The 23,556-nt window shown below is 34.7% G+C and overlaps 1 protein-coding gene across 9 annotated transcripts in view; it reads right to left on the bottom strand.

Moving 5' to 3' along the window:
- The window catches only part of Mp (collagen XV/XVIII-type protein multiplexin), a 353,266-nt gene that overhangs the window by 16,924 nt on the left and 312,786 nt on the right, over window positions 1-23,556 (bottom strand). For 7 of the 9 annotated variants that reach the window (XM_069109132.1, XM_069109133.1, XM_069109135.1 and 4 more), the window contains exons 6-10: window positions 16,208-16,294; window positions 7,659-7,740; window positions 7,046-7,140; window positions 3,986-4,138; window positions 3,494-3,691 (exon numbers count right to left, since the gene is read on the bottom strand). In XM_069109132.1, coding sequence (XP_068965233.1) covers window positions 3,494-3,691; window positions 3,986-4,138; window positions 7,046-7,140; window positions 7,659-7,740; window positions 16,208-16,294 — 615 coding nt within the window. The remainder of the gene's footprint in view (window positions 1-3,493; window positions 3,692-3,985; window positions 4,139-7,045; window positions 7,141-7,658; window positions 7,741-16,207; window positions 16,295-23,556) is intronic. The other 2 variants (XM_069109136.1, XM_069109140.1) reach the window with 1 other exon arrangement.

Genomic DNA, 23,556 nt, shown 5'->3' with positions numbered 1-23,556 from the left:
TAGAGAAAGTAAATAGTTGTATAAATTATACCAAATGCAATATGACACAAGAGAAATTATTCGTCAGAACGAAACAACAATCTTCAGTTTAATCAAATACATAGGAACAAAAAATGGACAAATCTATAAGTTGAAACTGTGCAATGATTTCGAAAGAAATGAAACTACGAAGCGAAGAATTTACATAAGAGGAGAATATTCATTTTATCTCTTTCTAATTTCATTTCCGAGGAATAGAAGAAAGAATGACACGAGATACACGCAATTACCAGCCAATATTAAACGATTCGTTAACGTTATTATATTTCACGGTTTGCTTTAACACAGTTTAAACGGTTGACTGGGGATTCGCGAAAAAATCATGCACTTCATTACGTTCAGTTTGTTTCTTTCTCGTTCCATTCTTGCCGGTGGCACACTTCCAAATGTTACGCCACGAGAACGAAACGAGTGGCCTGACCTCGCCTGCTAATTGTTGAAACGTCGGAAGCTCGGAAGAGCTTTGTTCGTTCCAAAGTACGTTAAAAGTACAGAAAAGTACGGAAAATCGTGCCACTTCCGCCGGCGACTATGATTGCGGCTATCACGATAATAATTTCATTGAGTCGTCGTCGTTATACCAGCTCGTTCCTTTCTGGATTCGCGTACGTGTGCGTTTGTTTGTATATGTGCGAACATTCGCCAAGATAACATTATTTCTCGCTCGTGTATTATCGTTGCTTTCTTTTTCCTGATTTCATTCGTTCACGTTTCATCGACTTTCCAATAGATTTAAGAATTGTAAGAGATTTTCCAATAGATAAAAAAGTTGTGCGAAATTTTTGCTACTTCAGTCTCGGTTGATAATTAAAAAATTGTTATCACGTTGTTTTGTCTCATATGTTTAACATCGCTATTCATGGTGTATTGACGTGATTTTTGAAAAAGTTTGGTATAGCGCACAATAATATATTCGTAAAAGTTTTAATTTGGTAAGTGTTGCAATATCTTTACGAACCACTGTATTCAAACTTTATTTTCATTTTATCCTCGTTCCACGGGAAATCGTTGCGATTAGTTAACAGATTAAAATGGTTTCTCGCGTGAAAACTTGCGAGGCTCTTGATCAACGGACAGAATAAATAACGCGCATCAGCCAACGACGAGGAAGAAGACAAAGCCGGGTAATAAACGAAGTTTGCAGAAATTTCGTGGCGGAGCAACAAAACCGCCTGTTTCCACTGAAACGTGTTTCAAATACACGCGTCATATTCCGCTCTTGGAATACCGAGATGCGTTGTTCATTTTTCACCAGGAGCATCAGCTACGTTTCGCACCCTATTTAATTTCCACGTCGGCATCCGAAGTAGGTCATACGATGGCGCACGTTCACTGATGTGCTATCCACCAAGAACGTTACCACACGGATACACGCGCGGTTTCTTCTTCAATTCTCTATTTTTTTTCCTTTTCGTTGCGTCGCGAACCTTCGTACAAGTAGGATTAGTATTTGTATCGTTAAAAAGAAAAAAATGTGGATTGTGCGGTTGTAAGGTTGCATGAAAAACTATTGGGTTGTTCGGAAAACAGGAAATAGAAAGAAACTCGGAACGTTTCGTTAATCCTAGAAGATTAGAAGCTCTCCTGGCAGTAAACGAAACAAAGATAAATAAGATAGAAATGCGTATAGAAAAACGTGTCTAGAACTAAAAAATAATACCGGAATCGTTATCATGAATGCGGCTTAAAATTTTGATAACGTCTTAACATTTTCGGCTGTTTTACTTGTCTACGGAGAAAGCTGAGGGCCACTTGGTCGTTAAAAGAGAAATGTACGAAAAGATTGCGAAAAAATGAAGACGAAAGAAGGAGAAGTGGATGCAAAAGGTTCTACCTTTATCACATGCATGGCTACTAATTCTCTGCGGACCGATATCGCGTTCCATTTCCATTCAACGAATTTCTCGTTATCCTTGCTCGTCTACAAGCTTGAATAGTTGCGATCGAATGCCGTAAAAACGTGCAACGTAAGTATGTCGGTCCGAGAATGTCGCGACAGACCAGAGCCAGGGCAGCGGTCAGGTATCCAGGGACTTTCGTCAATTTCCTAGAGTTACGGGGAATTCACGAAGCGCCAAGTACTGCCCCTCTGTGTCTTGCCTACGCATATGAGATATAACGACGCGACGCATATGTTTAATCCTTTGGATTTTGTAATGAAGTATGTTAATTTTATATGTTGAATTCTATTTGTGCGATTAGAAGTGGAATTTGAAGATATGGAAATGACGTTTGTCGACTGGTGATTCTTGTTCGATGGAAATATCATACAAAGATTAATATTAATATATATTCTTGATGTATTAAGCATGCGAAGATTGTGACTGATACGTTAAAAATTTATCGTAAATACCTTTAAATATCAAAAACATTAAGTCATATTACATAGGATGTATTATGTAAGATGTATATCGTGACGTATATTGTGGTATGCATGATGTGTATTATGTATACTATGTATCTTTTCTATGTATATTTGTGAATATTTCTGAAAAGAACAGCTAAAGATTAAAACGCGTTGCCTTGCAAGTTGCCTGTTTGCGAGTACATATTCCGTCAGTATTTTGCTAATATTTTGCGAATATTTTGCGAGTGTTTTGCGAATATTTTGCAAGAATGACAGAGAAATTAATGGTACGAAGTTGTACGTTGTTTATACCATCCATGGTGCTTAATATTCTTGTTTGCTTAGGAATCGCTCTCACTCTATGGTATACGAGAGATCGGGGTAGTTTATATTGGACCGAAACGCGCACGCGTTTATGGTTGGGGATGGTTCAACCGGGATGTAAATTCAGTTTCCGTGCTGCCAGGAGACCGCATTGGAATGATAATTGAAGGGGTTTATGATAGGAAGCATGGACCCTCAAGTGGGATGTTCTTTAAAGGTAGTATGTCAGGCACTTTCGGTACCGAGAGCTTAGTTCAATTGAAATTCGGAGCTTTTCAGCCAGTTGTCAATAAGTTTATATTATATTAAACGAAATAATCAACAACGAAAGCACGAAACGAAAATCATATGATACGACGCTGATTGGTATATCGATATAATCGTAAATGTTATGAAAATATTTTATAACATATTTCTTAAAAAATTCTTTATATGGCTAAAATGGCTTTATAGTACCGAAAAAATGTCATCTTTTTTTTATACAAGTATGAAATTTATTAAGTAACTATTATATATTTACTCGAGTCTCAGTACAAAAGCATCAAACATCTTATATCAGATATTTACTCAAAAATATATAAACAATACCGTAATACTTCAATACTTGTTCCATATTATATCAAATATGTATTGAACAAACCTTTTCAATCATTTTATTCAGTTATGAAAATTCGCGTAAAAGAAAGCTAATGATGTAACCGATCGTATCGTTAGAGTTTGCATTTCATCGTAAGACAGCCAAATTTAAAATCAGTACAGTTGCAAACAAACTTTGTTACTTACGTCGTATCCAGAAAATTCACCCTTTCCTGGCGGTCCTGGAGGTCCTTGAGCGCCCTTCTCTCCGGGTATTCCATCACGACCAGGTTCCCCTTTCTGTCCTTGAGGACCTTCAGGTCCTGCTATTCCCACGTCTCCTTTGTCACCCTTAGGACCCTGTGGTCCTTCCAGTCCTCTCTCTCCAGGTGGTCCAGCTGCACCCTGCACAATTCGTTACAAATTTCAACAAACCCTTCACGATCTGATATTAATAAATTTCAAACAAACCATGTAAAATATTATATTAACTTTAATATAATGGGTAATATAAGAATAATGCTTTTATATAATATTAACAGGTTCGAAGGTTTTGAAGGGATTACTTGGTTCGTCTATAAAAAGACATTCTTTATTTAACATAACGATTATTCGATGATTAACATCATTGGATTTTTCTTGCGTTCTTTTGTTTTTTACTCCGAAGCATGTGTTTGGTTTTTTACAAAGCGTCAATACCGTCAGCCCCATTTGGCCTTGTTTCCCCTCTTGCCCCGGCACTCCTTGTTCTCCTTTCGGTCCTTGGATCATCTTTGGCATCGTAAAGGATGCCATCAGGGCTGTTGCATTGCAGGTGCACGTGCCGGGTTCTCCTTTCTTCCCTGGTGGACCCTGCAGCATTTTGATCAGTCTGTCATTGCAAATATATACAGTCGGTGGGTTCGCGGCAGGGTAAACTTTGTTACGTGCTTCGCTGCTTTCCTAACAGCTAATCGAATTACCGGATAACAAAACTTCTATCTTTGCGACTTTGTAATTGCTTATTTACATCGTGCATACTGTTACACGATTTTACAGATAATTCTTCTCTAAAATTTTGTCGTTAGTAATACGTTTTAATATCTTACGGAGTAAGGTCGCGGAGGGGTAGTAGATAATCGAAAATATGAAAGCTACGTCGTTTGACTAGAATAAATTTAGCGTAACTTGAAGTGTAGCGTCGAGTCCCTAGCGCTCAATTTCAAGAAAAGAAATATTTCAAGCAAATTGTAGAAGGTGGAGAAAAGAATGGTACGAGATATTTATACGCGACAAATTTTACTTGTAATATATAAAGTTTCTTTTTTATTATCATAAAAGAAATGTTTATTTCGTATAAGGTGAAAGACAGAATTATGTCGTATTCGTTTAGAATCAGGTTCTTCTCGATTGTACCAGCAGTTACAAAACACAGTACACGATGATTTGTAGATTAAAGATCGAATTAAAATTAATTGAAAGACTTAATGTCGAAGATTAATCATTTGCAGCCACAGAAATATTTTACGGTACTATTCTACCTTACAGTTTTTTCTCATTATTCATCGTTAAATATACTCTGATTTCTCTGAATATATACATCCCGCTTAGCTTTCGCTCATCAACTTTCAATTAACCGAAATTTACCGATATTAATTAAACTTTATCGTGCTCGTTGTTCATTTTCTCCAATTCGTGCATTCTCTACGTAACGATGTTGTTTCGATCTCTTTTTTTTTTTCCTTGCATTGAATCACGAGCCACCGGGTTCGAGAATTATAGCGTTTTCCAGGCAGTGGTTGAATGCATCAGGCGTTAAACAAATACAGTCGTGTTCATACCCGTATGCTGATAATTTCGGAAGATAGTGAATATCGTGAAAGCGGTTTCTCTGTAATCAATGTTACATGCAGTGGTTACCAGTACTTCAGCATGTTGGCTAAATTGGCTTGCTCGAGTAGCAAGATAAATGAGTGATCCTGGATTGGAATGCATTCAAGCTCGCTTCATATGCACAAGCGCTACTGAATTATTATTGCTGAAATACGCGTGTGTACGGCACTCGTATATATCTCGAATAACGAGAGATTTCTAGCGCTGGATCTTCGTTGCCGTTAAGTACAGATTCCTGTACCTACTTAAGTACTTCATAAATGGATATTTTCATAAAGGGGATGGTTTCAAAGGTTATTTTGATTTTGCCTTCGTTGCGCTTTAAATAATCCAGAATTCGAAACGTTCAACTTTTTTAATAATCGAAATGCATAACAGACTGACGAAAGTATTCGATCACTTAATAAATAGCTCTTAGATCCTTCCTTTATATTAGTAAATACCTTTTACGAATATATCACGGTGTTTGTGAAATTTCAAAAAGTTTCATACCACATATACCATATGGATGTGAAAGTTTTCTATGGTAACTGTCGAAATACTTTCGCGAGCAAACGCAGCGTGTGTTAAAGAACGTCTCAAATATATTAAAAAAAATATACATATACAATGATTACCTGATCAAGCGATGAATCGCGAATACAGTAAGATTACCGTACACCATTAATTTTTAGCGCAAGAAGCGAAATTAAATCAAAGCGAATCAAATTATGAAAATATATTCGTTCGTACATACATTCGTATGTATACATTCGTAATGTACGTTAAACTGCAGTCATTACTTCATCATAAAAGATGGATGTCGTTTCAACAAGTCTATGGAATAGCGTTAAATCGATACACACGCCATTTCTCTTAATACACGTACTTACTGCTGGATTATTATTCATTTATTGTAATGAAACTTGGCGAACGCTGAAAATACCAATAAAATCTACATCCGTGGAAATATGTTACGAAGCGATAAACAACATGTCGCAACAGAAAATAATCAATCTTATTTTTCTTTCCGATTTCTACCTCTCGGTCTTGAATGGGATCGTTTCAACGATAATTCTATTTAATTTCTTATTCCTTTATGACGTTCCTCGTTGAATGACATTAAACTGTCAGTATTTAGGTCATTCGATATTCTTTCATAATTGAACAATGCAGTAACGCGTGGTCGTAAGCGAAACCTGATGCAAACGCGTGTAATCCTGTAATATGCACAACGCATTCAGTCTGCCTTTATACGTGTATAGACTACTGAACTATAACAACAGGAAGTCCAGCGGTTTGTGTAAGGATTGCTAATGGAACATCTTCGGTGCGGTACGATACATACACCCGATATAACGCATGCGATATGCCACTGGGTATATAATATAGTTCGGTGTATACAATTTGCATAAATTACGCGGACATTTATGCATTCTACGTGCTACGTAACAGTCGTACGTATAGCGATGCCGGATACGAGTGAACTTTAAATCCTACCTTAAATTTAATTCCACGTTTTAGAACGAATGGAAATTACTGATTAGTGTGTAAAGGGAATACTCGCGAGTTTAAAGCCGGTTCTGCGTCCTCTAATTGTTTCTATTTTTTTAAAATCATCTTTACCGGAGGGATAATTCCTTGGAATTTGACTCAATCGATAAATATTTAGTGGGCTTGTACGCTATTCACCTCTGATCATTTTTAGAAACCATCTATAATCATGGAAATTTGATGAAAGCGTTCGTATATCTTTTTTTGTTTTAAAAATTCTCTAATTTGTGAATCCATCGTGAAATTTATTTTTCCTATTTGAAGTTTGATTATAAAAATATTATTAGGTATTGTACGATGTAGTAACGTTCAATATGTCTTACTTGATTAGTATTGGTAGAATTATATATTTACCTCGTCTTGACCAGGTGGTCCAGGTGGACCAGGAGGTCCCCTAACGCTCTCTCCTTTGTCTCCTTTATCACCTTTCTCACCCTTCGGCCCTTTGTCTAAGAAATTTAAGAAAAACACGTTATAAATCATATCTAAACGGATCATAACACATATCCACTCTCTTCGCTTGTCATATATCGTCTATAAAAGGAATTTAGCCAAGCATTTTTCTTTGTCGACCAATATATTCAATAAAACCAACACTGTTGGTATTGATGTTTATTTGAAATATTCGATCAAAATATCTGATAAAGTGAAAGAAAGCGAGACGAAAGTATCGCACGATCTAAGCTTTCAACGAACTTCAAACATACTTTTCAGAAGGAGATATATAAATCTCCTACGAACGAAATTTCAAAGTACTTTTTTTTACAAAGAAGTTAATAACTTCGTTCGAGAGTTTGAGAAAATTCTTTGGAATATTATCGACAAAGGATGCTCGTAACGAGGCTTGGTTCGGTGATTAAAGAAAACGCCATTTAATGGAATTTCAACGTCGTCGCCATCAGTCAGGGTATTTCTTATCTGTGATCTTATGATTAAATAAACTCGCAAATTCCTCGCGATTACTCACAGTCCGGATTGGGAGGAGGGGGTGTGATGAATGGCGGTGGATTGCTTTCCTCGCTTCTGTCTTCGTCATCGTCTCGTCCGATCTGAAAACGGATGGTAAGAAGAAACGTTGAATAAGAACACTAACCGTGATTTATATGTCGTTATATGGTAAAAGAAAGAAAAAAAAGGCGAGGAGAAAGCTAAAACGAAAAACGAACAGCATAAAAGTTTCATCGCTTATGGGTGGGTGTGATTGATTGCACATTGCGTTGCCTCTATTTATTTGCGATGGGAAAAGCAGAGAAATCACTCCATCCTTAGCGATTTGCTATCGAGTTCGTGGTTAATATACCGTGTCGTTAGGAAATGATTAAAAGCACAAGTTAGTGGCACAAAGAAATATTCCGAGGACGTTTAGTTATTAGCGAAGCAGAAATTAGTTCAACGAGTCGTTGAGTTGTTTAATCGAGACTATTCAGTTTATGATAATTCTAGATAAAATATATGGTATAAATATGTATTATATTTGATGATTATGAATATACGTTTTTAAACTGATTTGTTTTCTAAAAATAAGTAAGATATTAAGACATAAAATATAAGATACGATATTCGAAAAATAAGATATCTAGAATACGTACAATTCAGTATAACCGACGAAGTATTGCAGTACTGCACAATGCAACGTTTTAACAATTGCTACGTATTATGTTTTTACTAGAGAAAGATTTTAAACATACGAATGGTAACTTCGTTAAAATATTTCAATTTTCTGTAGCGAAAGCTTTCTTCTGTAACGAAGTTCTAGAACAAGAATTGTAATTTTAAATTGTAGTTATACGCGGAAAGGTTTTAAGAATTTTTAAATACAAGAGAAAGAGCGGTGTAAAAAAGATTTCAATATTTTTTGTACCCTTTTAAGAATTACTTTCCGTGGAACAAAAAAGCACGTTATTTTTCATCGGGGATGATTGACTATTGGCATCGCGTGGTTATAGTTTTTATCGAGTATCTTCTTTAGAGATTAATTAGAGCGTTTAAAATTGAAGGATCAATTTTTCGAGTCGTATGTTTTTTCCTCTCGAAAAATGAATGATATCGCACGCGTAGACGGTGATTAATGCATTTTCGGTTAAATCAAGCGGAACGGTTAGCACATATTTGGCCTAACTACTTTCCAATAATTATTAGCAACGGTGCAGATTTATCGAGCCGAACCGCACGTTGACAGTTATTTATCGTTGATTTTCCGCTTGACATATCTGAAACTTCTCTTTGGCTTAATATTGATTTACTTCTGCATATGGTTATTGTTATTTGAATAATAATGTACTATTTAATATGTTTAATAACACGTAGGAATATATAATACGTAAATTATCAAAAATTTTAAATCGATTATTCCCTTTAATGTCACGTAAGAGGTGCTACAATACAAGATCATTTTTACATTTATCATTTTTCGATACTCTTAACCTTAAGACTTTGAAGATAAGATTTGAAATACGTAAACAAATTCGTTGTTGTGATCTATATTTTTTAAATTCAAAATTTTTTAATTTTATAATCGATAATTCTTATAAATCTGGAACAATGGAATTAGTTCATAATTGGGAAGGTACGTTGAATCATTTGGAAATTAGTTCGATTAAATACATGATATTATATGCAATCATAAGCTAATTCGCAAAGTTAATATCGATTACTTCATTCTAAAATTTAGTCGCAAGCCATCGTATAAAATTAACAGCGATAATAAATATTTGTATTTTGCGACTGTAAATATTTGGAGAACGCCGTTGAAGTTTGAAGTTGTTTTCTCGTCCCTTTAAACAAACAAACAGAATTAAATACAATTCTCCTTGGTCTCGCCTCATTTCAACTCTTTTGTTCCTCATCCCACACCATGCTTTGTAATTCACGAATGATAAACGGTCGCGATAATTTTTTTAAGTTTGTTTCTCTCGCAGCGAACGCCGTATAAACTGGAAAACATTAGGCAAATCGGATCAAGTTGACGCGTATGGGGTTCCACGGATTTTGCATTCTCATGGGAAATATAATGCAACAACATCCTCCGCGTTTATGATTCCTGGGATCCTTTAAGCGATGCTTTCGGGGGGTGTTAAACCGACTTCACGATTTTCTATAAAATCTTTATTTGCCGACAAAATTGCGTTTCGTCGCGTATAAACGACAAAAGATTTCCAACTGAATATCGTTTCTCTGACAAGAACCAGTAGTTATGTGTTATTTCGTATTTGATCGAAATACGGAATAAGTATGGAAATACACGGTACGTTTGGAAGAAAATGTTTGGACACGACTGATATTGCGTCTGATATTTTCCTACAAAACGTTGTTGCATTGTACAAAGTCGATACTCGATTGTTTTTTAGCTTTCTATAGTCAGATTTTGTTTCTCTTTTCGATCGATCGAATTACAGTTGATTTATTCGAAACATTTTCACAGATACAATGACTGGAATTGTTCAAGTTATTCTACAGCATTTTTTGCGTTGTGTTTCTTTAAAAAGTACAGATTGATTAATTTGTGTGACTTGTTCTGATTCTTGAAATTGCTACTCATGATTGTTTTTCTAAAAATTATCTTTCATAGTTGTTAGACGCGATAAACGCGTGGTTTCTGTTCGATCGTGAGAACAGAGGTTTCGATTAAATAAAATTTTTCATTTTGGATTTAAAAACGAGCGACCAATAATTGGAATAAATCGATACAATGATACAATAATAAAATATAATAGCAAAGTGACACGTAAACATTATAAAATACGATTTAAGTTTGATTTTACCTACGCAATTAAACGATTCAGCAGTTTCTCTTAATCTGTATCGTAGATTAAATTTCGCGGAAGATGGAAATGAAGTTTCTTTGACCGTAATTTTCTTCCTTACGAATTTAATGGAACATTAGGATGTTTTTCGAAACAAAAAATATTTTCCTTCGTGATTCTTAACAGAAACACCTTTATATTTTTCCATCAATTATTTTCATACCAGAAATTCATAACACAAATAATTCTGTCATTTCCTCTAAGAGCTTCGGTTATTTTTAGCGATTCATTTGGCCGACAAAGCATGAAATTATTTGGTAATTAACATTTTAATCGGATCGCTAGGATATCTAAGTCACGTTCGAGGCAATTTGTAATTCATGTCTTTCTACGTATACACAGCAAGGCAAATTTACATTTCGTGCTGGCAGTACGCACAAGTAAAAGCACGCACGCAAATATTCCTCTAGACGAGAAAGTATATTTTATACGGATTTCATCTACCGATCAAATATGCCTATACGTGGACTATATTTTACGTATGTCTGTTTGTAACGAACAAAGAAACATTTAACAAGCGGACAAATAAGCGAAGCTATAATAAAACGAAAATCCACAACTGCATAAGTAAATGAGATTTGTATTCGCTTTGAAACATTGTACTTTCAATTATGTTAATATCTTGAATTTGCTAGAACAATTCTCTAACACGATATAACAATATATTGTAAACAATTGTAAAACATTGTATAACAATTGTAAAATTCTTTCTGTTAAATATAACTTTATTACGACATAGCTATCTTAGTAAATAGCACATTCTTAGAATCAACTTTCGCAGTCGTCCATTTCGAACTGTCATCTATTTCAGCAAGTTGAGGAAATCAACTCTGTCGCTATCTTTAGTTGCCTTTAACAGCTTCGTGTTTCCAAATTCTTTCTCAAGAAAGCGGATAGCAGTTGCCGACAGATCTATGTATTCCTAAAATAACTAGAAGTGGAGGAACATGCGACTACAGCGAGTAAAGTTTCATCAACGAGCAAAGACACGAGCATTCGCGAAACAGTAGAAATTTAAGGCGCACGTGAAATCAATGGCCGATCGCAGTAATATATAGCGCGCTCTGAACGACGGGAAGAACCGCAGGCTGTTTCAGTGAATTCGTTCACCCGGTATACGTACATCCTGATCAGCTCCAGCATGCACGGCTGCGTCTTTGCATCGCCGTTCTGGGAGCTTTTCTTCTGAAGTAGGATTTCACGGGTGAAATAAATTCCTCCGGCTTCCTTTTTCTTTTTCTTTCTTTGCCGACTCCTGTTTCCTCTTTTTTGTTCGTTCGACGAGTCGACGAGGATAGGAAGCACGAGCGAATTTTTCGAACGGCTCGATTGACGCGACTGTTCCAGAGGAATTCGTGTCAGAAAGTTGGAAGAAAGTATTCTTAATTATTTTCGTTCGATCGAGCTCGAGTATTAATTCTGAGTCGAAGACTTACGCGGATATCGCGATAAACGTTGTACGGAGAGAATTCGTATCACCGCACGATTATTTGTCGCTGTATAAAACTATGAGAATAAAGCAACAAATAGATTGGGCACTTTCACGAAAGTCTATATTTTTATGAATAAGATTAAAGAAACGGAAGATAAATAGAAATTTGTTTCGCTCTTTAAACGTTCTAACGAGAAGTTCACTTTCGAAATTTTTAGGAAACCACGATTTTTAGGATACAATTCTTTCGCCGTATAATTACAGAATATTTTGTTTCAAAAAATTGAAACGAATCGCACGGAAATGAAAGCTAACGAAATATTCTTTTGTTTTCTTAGACAAAGACGCACATAAAAATCCGCGATCTAGATACAAAGAACCGAAAAGTAAGGATCTTGCAGGAATTTATTCTTCATCGTAAAAAGTAGTTTCGTATTTCTTAATGTGTGAAATTCTCGTATAAGATGCTCAAAGTACAGTAATAAAGTAGAGAATACATTTTAGACGAAATCACAAAAGGATTCTATAGCACGCTTCGTCAAATTTAGGTAAAGTATATAAAATGTTGACCTTTCAACTTTAATTTAAACGAAGCAGACGGAAAGCAGCCCAACAAAGCTAAATCTAGCGAGGAATTGTGTACTGCGGTTCCCCTTTTACGGAAGAATTGTTTGTCAGTGGCTGCATTGTGGGATAGCATATTGCTGGCTAGGAAGATAAGGGTGAAAGCGTGTTTATATTTGCTGACCGGTGCTGTGTATAATAAAGATGATCGTACACCGTTCAAACTCTGTTACATACGAGAGCTTGAAACACGATGAATTTGTCACGTTGATTAAATTTTAACGAGATCTATCGTTGGACGAAATCGGTTAACTATGTCTATAATATAAATAACTTCGGAAGTGACTCTAGCGAGTAATTTAAATTTATTTTAGCTAAAAATTAGAACCCGAAAGTTTGAAACAAAGTAGACCAGCTTTTTTAATTTTACTTGATAATAAAAATAATTGAACGTTATAAATATATTTTAAATTTAAAGGTGAATCTCATATCCAATTTTCAATACAATATTTCAAATGTGTCAAATTATTACACGTATATTTTAAAATAGCTAAATCAAGATCATATTTATGTGAACTGGCTGGCAGCGGAAACGATCAGCACATCGAGCATAGAAAGAAAACTAAAAAGGAAACACCCAACAGATCTCATAAAGAATATAACCTAACAAACACGAAGATGGTACCCCGCTGGGGGTAGCCACCCACATGATAATCAAACAGCCAAAAAATTCTACCAAATGTCCAAATTGGACAAATTGTGAATGTAAACAACCACATAAAAAAAAAAAATATTTATGTGGGATAGTGTGACATCAGGGAAGGACGTGGCGCGAGGAGTGATTGTTTATTAGCGTTGTCAAGATATGTTGACATTGTCAAAGAGTGTTGTGAGCGTTACCAGGGTATGTTTGGGAAAAAGTGAACATGGAAAACATTGTAACGAGAGTTGAGAGAGTCAGAGTTGAATTTATCGTCGTCGTGTGAAGATCGTTGTGTCGTTGTGTCGTGAAAGTAGTGAGTAACGAATACGTGAAACGGGGTTTTATATTCGATTACGCGTGAGTGAAAACGATACTGTATTAATCATACCGTTACCTACAAACTAATAATATAACATTTCTACATTTATGTAAAGGAACGCGATAGATTTTATTTACTATTTTCAAAAAATATTATTAACTCTTGAAAGAAACGATAATAGAACGTCACCTACATACAGTACATGTATCCGATGTCCGACCAATAATCGACTTTTCTACTGATACTTTCCTAACTTCACATTTCCAAGGATTTAGAACACCTAAATACATTTCCCTCTTATTCTGCGAGTAATTACGAGTAAATTACAAGACTCTAACTCCTGTTTTAATTAACTCTCACTTCAGAGTTAATTCGCGTTTAAAATCTACTTGACCGGAATCGAGAAGAGTCTTTTTAACAAACGTTCGTTCGTTGGTAGCTAACATCGGAAGATCAAACCTAATAGATCCTCCGCTGTGGCCAGCAGAACGAATCGAAGTCAATTCCAGTTGGCAAGTTTAACTTCGACAGAGCTAGATCACCTCGTCTAATTGCCAACGTGAATAGTTAGATGGCAAAAGTCAAAGTTCGTCTTCGATCCTACTTTCCCGTACATTCCCCGTTTATTCTCTACGTCTTTCAAATATCTTTTCGTACTTCTGCATCGTTCGAGCTGTCTCTCTATATTTTACAACTTTCTAACACCCTCGGTTCAGTCAGAATTTAATTCCCTCCGTGAATTCCTCGCTCGATTCCTTGTATTCATCGTTCGTGTAGCTTGCGGAGGATAGTCGAAAAGGAGCTACCTCCAAGGCAATTGCATTTTGATGAACCTGTTTTCGAATCGTACCACCTCTCGGCGATTTGTTGTTCGCTAATTCCATCCGAATAATTCGATTTCTCTTCCACGAGATTGAATCTCCTGCTGCGTCTAACCAGTTAAGCACTCGTGATCGATCCTCGAAAGAAGCCTTTTGTAACACAGCAATTTTCAAGGAATTTGCTTTCTTGGAATCTTGTTGTCTTAGATCGAAGACTCGTTGGAATGGCTAAACGTTTCTTCGCTACTTCTAAGTGGAAATTCAAAGGCGTTAATTAAGTAATTAATCGATTTTCCGTTCTCATTGGTTTCCAAGAATTTCAAGATAGAGTAATGATCCTTTCAATTAAATTCCTCAAATAATTGTGATGTATCCCTTCTGGAAACCTTCCACGACTGTTTCAACCATAAAATTCACCTTCTTCTCTCTGAAAACTTATTTATAATCGTAGGAATCCAACGATAGAAAAGCAATTTTAATAAATTGAATGATCCAAGTTTCATATTTTATCGCGTGGCGAGAATAGATAACGAACGAAGAGAGGCAACGACCAAACCTTTCAGCTCCTTATTAAATTTAATCGTTAAAAGATTTAATGAGTCGGATAAGTTTGAGAAAACTGGTGTCACGACGCGGCATGGCCCTAACTTCGTTTGGATTAAGAGAAAATCTTTGGGAACGACGACGGTGGTGGGAAGCTTTGGAAAGCTTTCTGAGAAACGAAGCGTTTTCGGCGCTGTTACCGATGCAAGATCTCGTCAGAATCTCCAAGATTATTCTCTCGGTGTTCCAAAGATTATCCTCATAAAGCGATCACCGTGTTCCTCTTCTAACGCCCGACAGGTTCCTAGGGAATTCTTTTGTCGGTTATCGAAGCGTCTTATATAACTCGATCGCTCTCGAATAGTCGCAATTAAAACGTTTCATGTGCGAGCTCTTTGTTCGTGTTCCTTTTCCTTCTTCTTTGAATCTTTCGAGTAATAAATCGATCAAACGAATCGTTGAATCAAACGCTCCGAGATATTTTCAAGCAATGAAAACCGGTGATGAAGCAAAACGTCTAATTGATCGGCGAAAGAAAGGATCGATAGATTATTTGATCCTTGAAATTGACAAGTTACAAGTCGCAGGTTATAAATGCACCGTGTACAAGATCAATGACGATGAATGCATTAAGTATATAGGTATCACGTTTACGTTTTGTCGTATTTCAACCAATCGAAGTTGTACCAATTGTACAATCGAAATGAAAAACGAAAGCACCGTATTTAAACAATTGATATCGTTGAGTCATCGTTGATTCATAATAGCTTGGTTTAATTTACTTTGTTTTAGTTTTCCTGTAATTTACGCGACAATTAATAGCATCTCTGACGTGAAATATAAAATATAAATTACGATTAAATATTTGCTGTGATCTGCTGACTCGATGATATCGATTGAAGGTTAATCGAATTTTTTATCGCGATCAAGACTCGTTTGTTATCGGAGTAACACGATAGAGCAGCGTTACAACGAAAATCGTCGTTTCTGCTCGAATAGAAAAGTAGTAATCGTTACCGCAACCGTTAGTAAACGCAAAGTTAGAAAACTCATGACCACAATTGTTTCTCATCTTTTCAGTCAGTCTGTTTTTACTCAAAGTTTGCATTCGATCCTACACCATAATGATAAATTATTCTTTCGAATCTGTTCGCCAAAGATGAGAGAGCATCGCGGTCGAGAAGTTTATAGAATATCTCGTTAGCAAACATCGAAGCGAAGTTCGTGTTAATGCAATCGGGTTAGTTGAGACGTTGCTTGCGAAACAAATAATTAGTGAGCACGTCGTATTGTAAGTTTTCAGCGGAACTCAGCTTCATCACGCAACTCACGTCTGGCACATTAGTGTCAACGTCTTCCAAACCGTCAATCAAGTCGTTATTGATATCGCCTGAGCCGAGATCCTCATCTGGGTCGAACTACAAAAGAAATTTATTATTAGAATCAGACATTTTTGAGGATTCCATGGCGAGAATTGGGAAGAATTCTGCTCTAGAAGAATCCGATATTGTATTTATTATCAAAATTGGATATTGTGCATGTTTATTTAAAATTGTTATTCTACTCGTCGCTTGTTATAATATTATTTAAGTAATATTTTTCAATGGTATTTGACAAGTAAATTATTTTAATATCTCTCTTTATTCGATGTACGTATGGATATTTGTTATTTGATTTTACCAGAAAAATATGTATTTTGTAAGATACATAGAATTTACGTTTTAAAATCACAGACTTCCGACAATTTTTATGAATTTTTATTTTGTTCAACAATTTATTCTCGCTGCTATTAGCTGTCTATGAATTCTTCTTTAAATGATTTTACTCGGTCTATTTAAAGCCGGAAAGTCTATATCTCTATATCTGTAAAATGCGAGTTAATTGTCAAAGAAAAATTATTCTTATTAATTGAAAAAAGCATACGTAATGCACATGGAAAAACATCGATGCAAGGTATTTTTAATATGAAAGTTTTTAGAATTCTTTCCCTCTAGCGTAAGATACTAACTCTTAAAGGTTATCATAAATCATCTAATTGTATTTCCTTAACTTCATTGATTCTTAAAATAGAGAAGGAAACGTACTGCTATGAAATTTCGCTTGTTGTGGCTTTTAACGGTTAAATTGAAGTACGATTAAAGGATAAAGAGACGCTTCAGTGATACAATATCGTGCTCCGATAATATATGATAGATAAATACGCGCGTCATTGGTATCGGTATCGTAATTATATGTTGTATCACCGATGCAAACGGGATAATTAATTAGTCCTAATATTGCGCAGTATAGCGCCGATATCCTTATGCTCGTTTTACGCTACACATACCGATCTAAATTTACACAGCGTAAAATGGATAGGTCAAGGTATACGTAATTGCGAACTAAGCGAGGCCAAATGTCGAGGCGATACTGAGTTAAACAAACCGAATTAATCCCCTGGTATGCCATTAATTCCTCTGAGAGGAAATCAGTCTTCCATGATTATTAATTCACATACACTGTGTGAACTTCTGCTAGAGCTCACGCGTGTAATTTCTAATCATCGTCTTTCTTCGGACAACAGCTGCATATTGAAAAACCACCGTTGTTCCATCGATTTTATTCTTATAACGTTTCGTGTCTTTCTTTCAGTTACGAGAGATTTTACATCTTTCCTTTTCATTACATTTATAGATCTATATTTTTCAAAATTTTATTTTAATTGTTTCTGCCTATGTTGGCCGAATAAATTCAAATAACTTCGAAAGACGATTATATGGAAGAAATCATTTTTCAAATATGAAAATGATGCTGAACACTGACACGGTTATACTTTGATCGTGTGTTCTCAATTTTTGTAGATTCTAATAGTTAGTTAATTTAAATAATCTGAAATCAGTTGGTTCAATAGTTTCGATTTAGGCGAAATTCTTTTCACGATACGTTCAACTTTGATTGAACTAGTATTTAATAACGAGCAAAAAGATAGAAGATAAAATAGATCTGCTTTAAAATAATTAGCTTCGATAAGGTTTTTCTCCAATACCTTCATCATCAGGCTTGATAATGTAAAGAAGTATAGTTGTTATCTTTTCGTACGAAACGAATGTTTTTATATATTTATAGACTCGTTTAAAATACATGAATATATCCGTGCGTATTCTAAGAAAATCATATTTATCCATATTTGATCTTTCTTTTATAAATATGAACAATTTCGTATGAATAGACGAATCAGGTATTTCTAAATTTAAACACATCTTTGTGAAAGGTTTTATAAAAATTACCACCTCATTTCATAGGCAACGAATCGAAATTTGAAATCTCGCGATCGCTGCATTAATCACACCGGAATTAACGAAACGCAATTAAAACGTCCAATCAAGTACCATCGGCGCCTTTTATCGTTCGAGTGCTGAATGCTTGGGATTTAAGCGGTTTCTATAGATGGCCAGTAATCTGTGGCGCCTGTGGATACACCTAGTGGCCATCACTGTTTATTTAAATTTATTTATTTCTATTTTACATACGGCAACAGACATTGATTAACTCTTTCCATTGTTCGAGGAAACGAGAAAAATAGTTTACGCTTGATAGCAATTTTCCATTTTGATGAAAGAAATAAAAAAGCTAATAATTGGTTTGGATAGATTGCTTGGCAATACAACGATATAATTATAGAAGTAATATTCATAGTATCAATTATAATAATAAGTATGTAACTTTTTTTATGTCGTATGACATTATAATAAAAAGATCAAGTAACACGTGTTTTCGAATTAGATCAGCATCCTTCATTCTAATACGACATCGTATAAAAGTTTGTAAAATTATATGACGATGTATTTATAACAGGAGATTAAGCATACAAAGACCAGATACGTAATATTACACAGCTTTAAGTTAATCCGCGATAAAGTTGGTATCAGATTACGAAAGTGGACCTTAAAGAATCAAGCTAGGACTTTGACTTTCTATGCTGTAGAGTGATGCAGAATAAGAAAAGTATTTACTCTGTTCATAACGTGTCTACGTTACTGTAAAACAAGGAAATCATGTAAAGCAAAGGAAGCATTTTCTTTTGTAGCTAATACGTCTAACGATAACACGTTAATGATATAAGGCTCCTTTTTCAACAAAATGTAACTTACTTACAAAATACATGTAAAAAGATGTTTGATGGAATATTCTAGCAGGATAATTCAATTCTTTGTTATCAGGTTATCTAATCCCTAAGTACGAATTACATAATTAATTTTCTAACTTAATATTAAAAATAGAATATTTGCCCGTAGTCGAAAGGATCCAAGTGTCCATAATGATCCTTCTGAAAGTTACTATATACGCATGTACAATATTTAAAGGGCTAATCGCAGGCATTTATCGAGCGGATTCACGCGAACGCCGCGGCCAAGTCAAACTTCCGATTGAAATTAGAAACTAATCCACTTAAACACTTGGCGTATAATACACTTTACACGTTGTTAACGCTGCCGCTGTCATTTTGTGTGCGCGAGCGGACAAGCGTACTGAGCTTAATTAATCTCATTTCAGCGATTTCTGATCCAACACGCTCGGCTTCGCCCCTTTTCAATTATTCAAACGGCCAAGATCCCATGTCGATTGCTCGTCAGTTTCGCGGAGACGGCCAATTTGTTTAATCCTGCAGCGGAAAATTCATTAATATCTTAGCGAGGCGTCTGTTCGAAATTCGATTAATCAAACGAACTCGAATGCATATTTATCGAGCATACGGAATATTTCGATCTCTCTAGTTAGCCTTTAAACGTTACTTTCCTCTTTTCTTCTTTTACATTTCTTCTTTTAGATTGTATTCTATTAGATTGTGCGATAAGCTCGCATTAAAAAAAAAAGGAAGGTTAAAGATAATTATATAACATTTATTTAATCAACGCATTACGTAAAGATTGGTTTGTTGTATATCCGTTACAAATAAATTATGTGGTTTACCTACTCTGTGATTTTAAAATTTTCCTCCTTTTATCAAAAAATTTCTCCCGTTATTTTTACATCGTTTAAGTTATTTGATGATTACTCGTAAGAAAAATTGTAAATATTGAAACAATTGATATTTCATGTGTTTATTAGTAAATGATTTAAGTTTACTATTAATGTAAAGTTATACTATTGATGCACTTATGAACAACGTTTACCCATATTACTAGCACGATCGGCCTCTACAGCCAATATAAGTAACAACTTTACGATAGTTCTTAAAATATGACACCAAAAGACGAACGAACTTACTATACAACCTAATTCATCATTTTATTTCGTGGTTATTCTGCGATTGTTATAAATACAATGAAAAGGATGTCCTTTGAATAACAGTTTTTCGGAATATATGAAAACTTGTAATTATGAGAGCGATTGTTTATTATCGGAATACCGAACAAAAGAATATTTATATCGAAGAGTTTGTGTGATACCGACTACAGTTTGCATATAAATTGCGTTCGATTCTTGTTCGCTTGTTTCATCAACAAAGGTTGGTTAATTTTTTGCAAAAATGTTGTGGGGAAAGAGCAACAGTATAACGTTTTAACTTACCGTATTAATTTCTTTCGTTTTAGCAAGGAAACGTATTTTAGCTGTCTAGCTTTTCAAAATTTCGTAAACTCTTCGTAATGGAACATGGCATTAGATTTCAAAACACCAAAGTGAAAATATTGAAAGGAATATCGAATTCTTATTTTATGTTTTATTTGACGTATTCAGATAGACTGTCCGAGTTGCCGAAGAATATCATCTCGTTTTGCAGTGAAATCGATATTCAACTTACACACAATAGATCCGTTTTACTTCATATTCCAATTCATTATTCGTCATTCGCAATTAAAATCGACGACAGAAAATTCATGAATTTCATTATGCAAATAATATCGTAGCAATTTGTCTCGAGTCACAAAATATTCGTGTCACAGTCCCTCGGATATTTTAACCGGCTGTAAGATAGCGGACAGGGTTCTAATGTTAAGAACGGTAATAAATAAAATAGACGCTTATGAAACATAACGAATGAAAGAAGAGAATTGAAAATAAAAGTATTAATTATATTAATTAGTTTTATAAGCGATCAAAGTTTCAAGAATCAATTATTACGTTAAAAGAAAGAGGAAAAAGTAAGAACCTCAATATCATAAAATTTGTATTCTTCTGATCGTATGATGATACTAAAATTAGAATTTAAAAAAACTGAAATTGACAAGGCACTGATAGTTAATTAAACGTTTGCCTTTCTTAATTGTCTCTAATTCCGTGACACAGTGTCATTTAACTTAATAACAAAATAGCGGTTTTCGGAAGAATTCCTATATTATATCACAATAATTAATGCCATGCGACCACTGCACCTGGGTGTATTTCAATTTTGATCGAAGCAGATTCATCTGGTTTTGCATATGCGAGTTCTAGATTCCATATCTTGTATGAATTTCTGTCCCAATATCCCGGCTGATCCTAAAATTTTAGCTGCTGCTAAAATTGATGTACGCCTTCCATAGAATGTAAAAGTTTCAAATCACCGGAGGATAGGCTATAGATACGTACAAGTATGAAAAAATAATTCAAAACTATTCACTGTAGTACTTTTAAATATAGGTAGATCGATACACATACGTACACGTAAGACTTTTGTATATTATTTTCGTTTATATTTCAATTTTTCGGAAGCAAGGCTAAGCTTCAATTTCGATCAAAAATTCCGTACATCGATTAGATTTAAATTGAACGAACTTTGTAACAGATCGTATCTGTAAGTTAATTTTAAATATGTCCGATTTACTACAATACATCGAGAAGGTTTCGCATTTAGTAATTACAAAGCTCGATGTAAATTGTAAATTTTTAAATTTTGATCGTGACGTTTATAAAATTCCAGAATTATGATACACTTTCGTGATGGATATACAAAAAGAATATTATAACAGAACGTTAACGCATCACGGTCCGGGTTGTTTGCGGAAAAACTGATACGTGTAGCCGATATATTTTAAGGCTTCTGTCTATATTGTATCGCTTTACGAAACATTTTTTCATAAAATTTCTTATGATAAAATTTCGAAACTCTCTATATAGTAATTATTTTATAATTAATTTATAAGATACGATCGAATCTTTTATTTCAAACAAAATAGATATATTCTATTTGAACGTCAATAAATTTGTATTGCATGATTTTTTCGAGCCATGTTCCTCTGTGAAAAGGTACATTGCAATGTTTTGTAGATGTAAATTGTTGTTCTACGTTCATTATGTTCACGGCACATCCGGCATCGCCTTTGTGGATGGCGTAGGTATCTTTCCAATATCTTTAATTTTTTCTACTACAGGAAACATTCGATAATTGCACAGTAGGCATCCTCTCTACGAGGAGGAGGTTGCACCAAGAAACTTGACGGCCCGCTGTGATCGAGTGCTGTGACATAATCCAATGTCAGGTATCGTTGAGTACAATGTATCTCAGTACTAATCCAAAAGAAAAACTTTTTTATTTTTGACCTCTTAAAAATTAAACCTGTACTAACGTACTAATGAGATCTTTCTTATTAAAATGAGACTCAAAACGATATAATTTGAATTACATTTACTCAATGATATGTGCTTAATTATCATTTATTAGGTAAATAAATATGCTGCAAATTATAATGGTGTATGGTGTCATTTTAATCAGGAAAATGTAAAAAATGTGTTGTAAAAGTTTCATTGATGACAAATCGAAAATAAAAAATTTTGATTTTTGAGTTAAAAGTCTTTCTATATTCGCTACATCTAGGATCTCAGTTTCGAGGAATCAAATTGTTTCTAACTCTGCACAATTGCGACACTGGGCTTTCGATTTTTGTGCAATTATCAAACGATTCCTGTATATGTCTTTTCATGTTTCGAGTAGAACTATATACCTTGATAAAGGAGATTCATTACAAGAAGCTATCTACACGACACTTTCACTTGTAGATCATAATCATTACACTTTACTCGTCGAGACATGTTTGATCATCTTGATTTATGGACGGTGATCCTAGGTGGGCTTGGATTAAACGCGTACAACCCTCTTATCCTGCACCGAGAACCAACGTGTCAGCCAATTAAGCATGAGTAGAAAAGTCCACAATCTTCTCTCCACTTAACGCGATATAGGATTAAAGGAAATTCTTCAGCAAAATATTCAATTAACGTCTCCGACACATTTTTTGAGAGCTGATCGAAATAAAACTACTTTGAATATTTTTCAAATCAAAGAACGATTAATTGCATTTCCACTTAATTCCAAGATATATTTAAGACTAGTCAAACTACTAGAAACGATTAACTCTCTTAGGACCAAGCGTATCTTGGACTGTGAAGCAAATAGTCCTTTTCAATTATTGATAATGGAAATACACTTTCCCAATCTTTTTTTAAGGAAGACAAAATCCATTACAATTGGAATCAATTTTACCAAGCGCGAACTCATTTGAAAGATCTTAAATTAGGATTTAATAATTATTAAAAAAAGAAAAAAAGAAATTCTTCCGATGTTTCAAAAAACTTTTGATTCTACAAAGATTAAATCGCGCCACAAATTTCTCAAGCAACCGAATACGATAAATTTTCTTCCTTTTCTCTTCCTTACATCTACGTTCAGACTTATTTCGTTCGATCATTGCCCGCAAAAGCTAAATCGTCGAGTTTTCGGTAC

The sequence above is a fragment of the Bombus flavifrons genome, chromosome 3 (genome assembly GCF_040668555.2).
Source record: "Bombus flavifrons isolate JBK064 chromosome 3, iyBomFlav1_principal, whole genome shotgun sequence".
NCBI classification, from domain to species: Eukaryota; Metazoa; Arthropoda; class Insecta; order Hymenoptera; family Apidae; genus Bombus; species Bombus flavifrons.
This window is presented reverse-complemented; position numbering and strand designations above follow the sequence as displayed.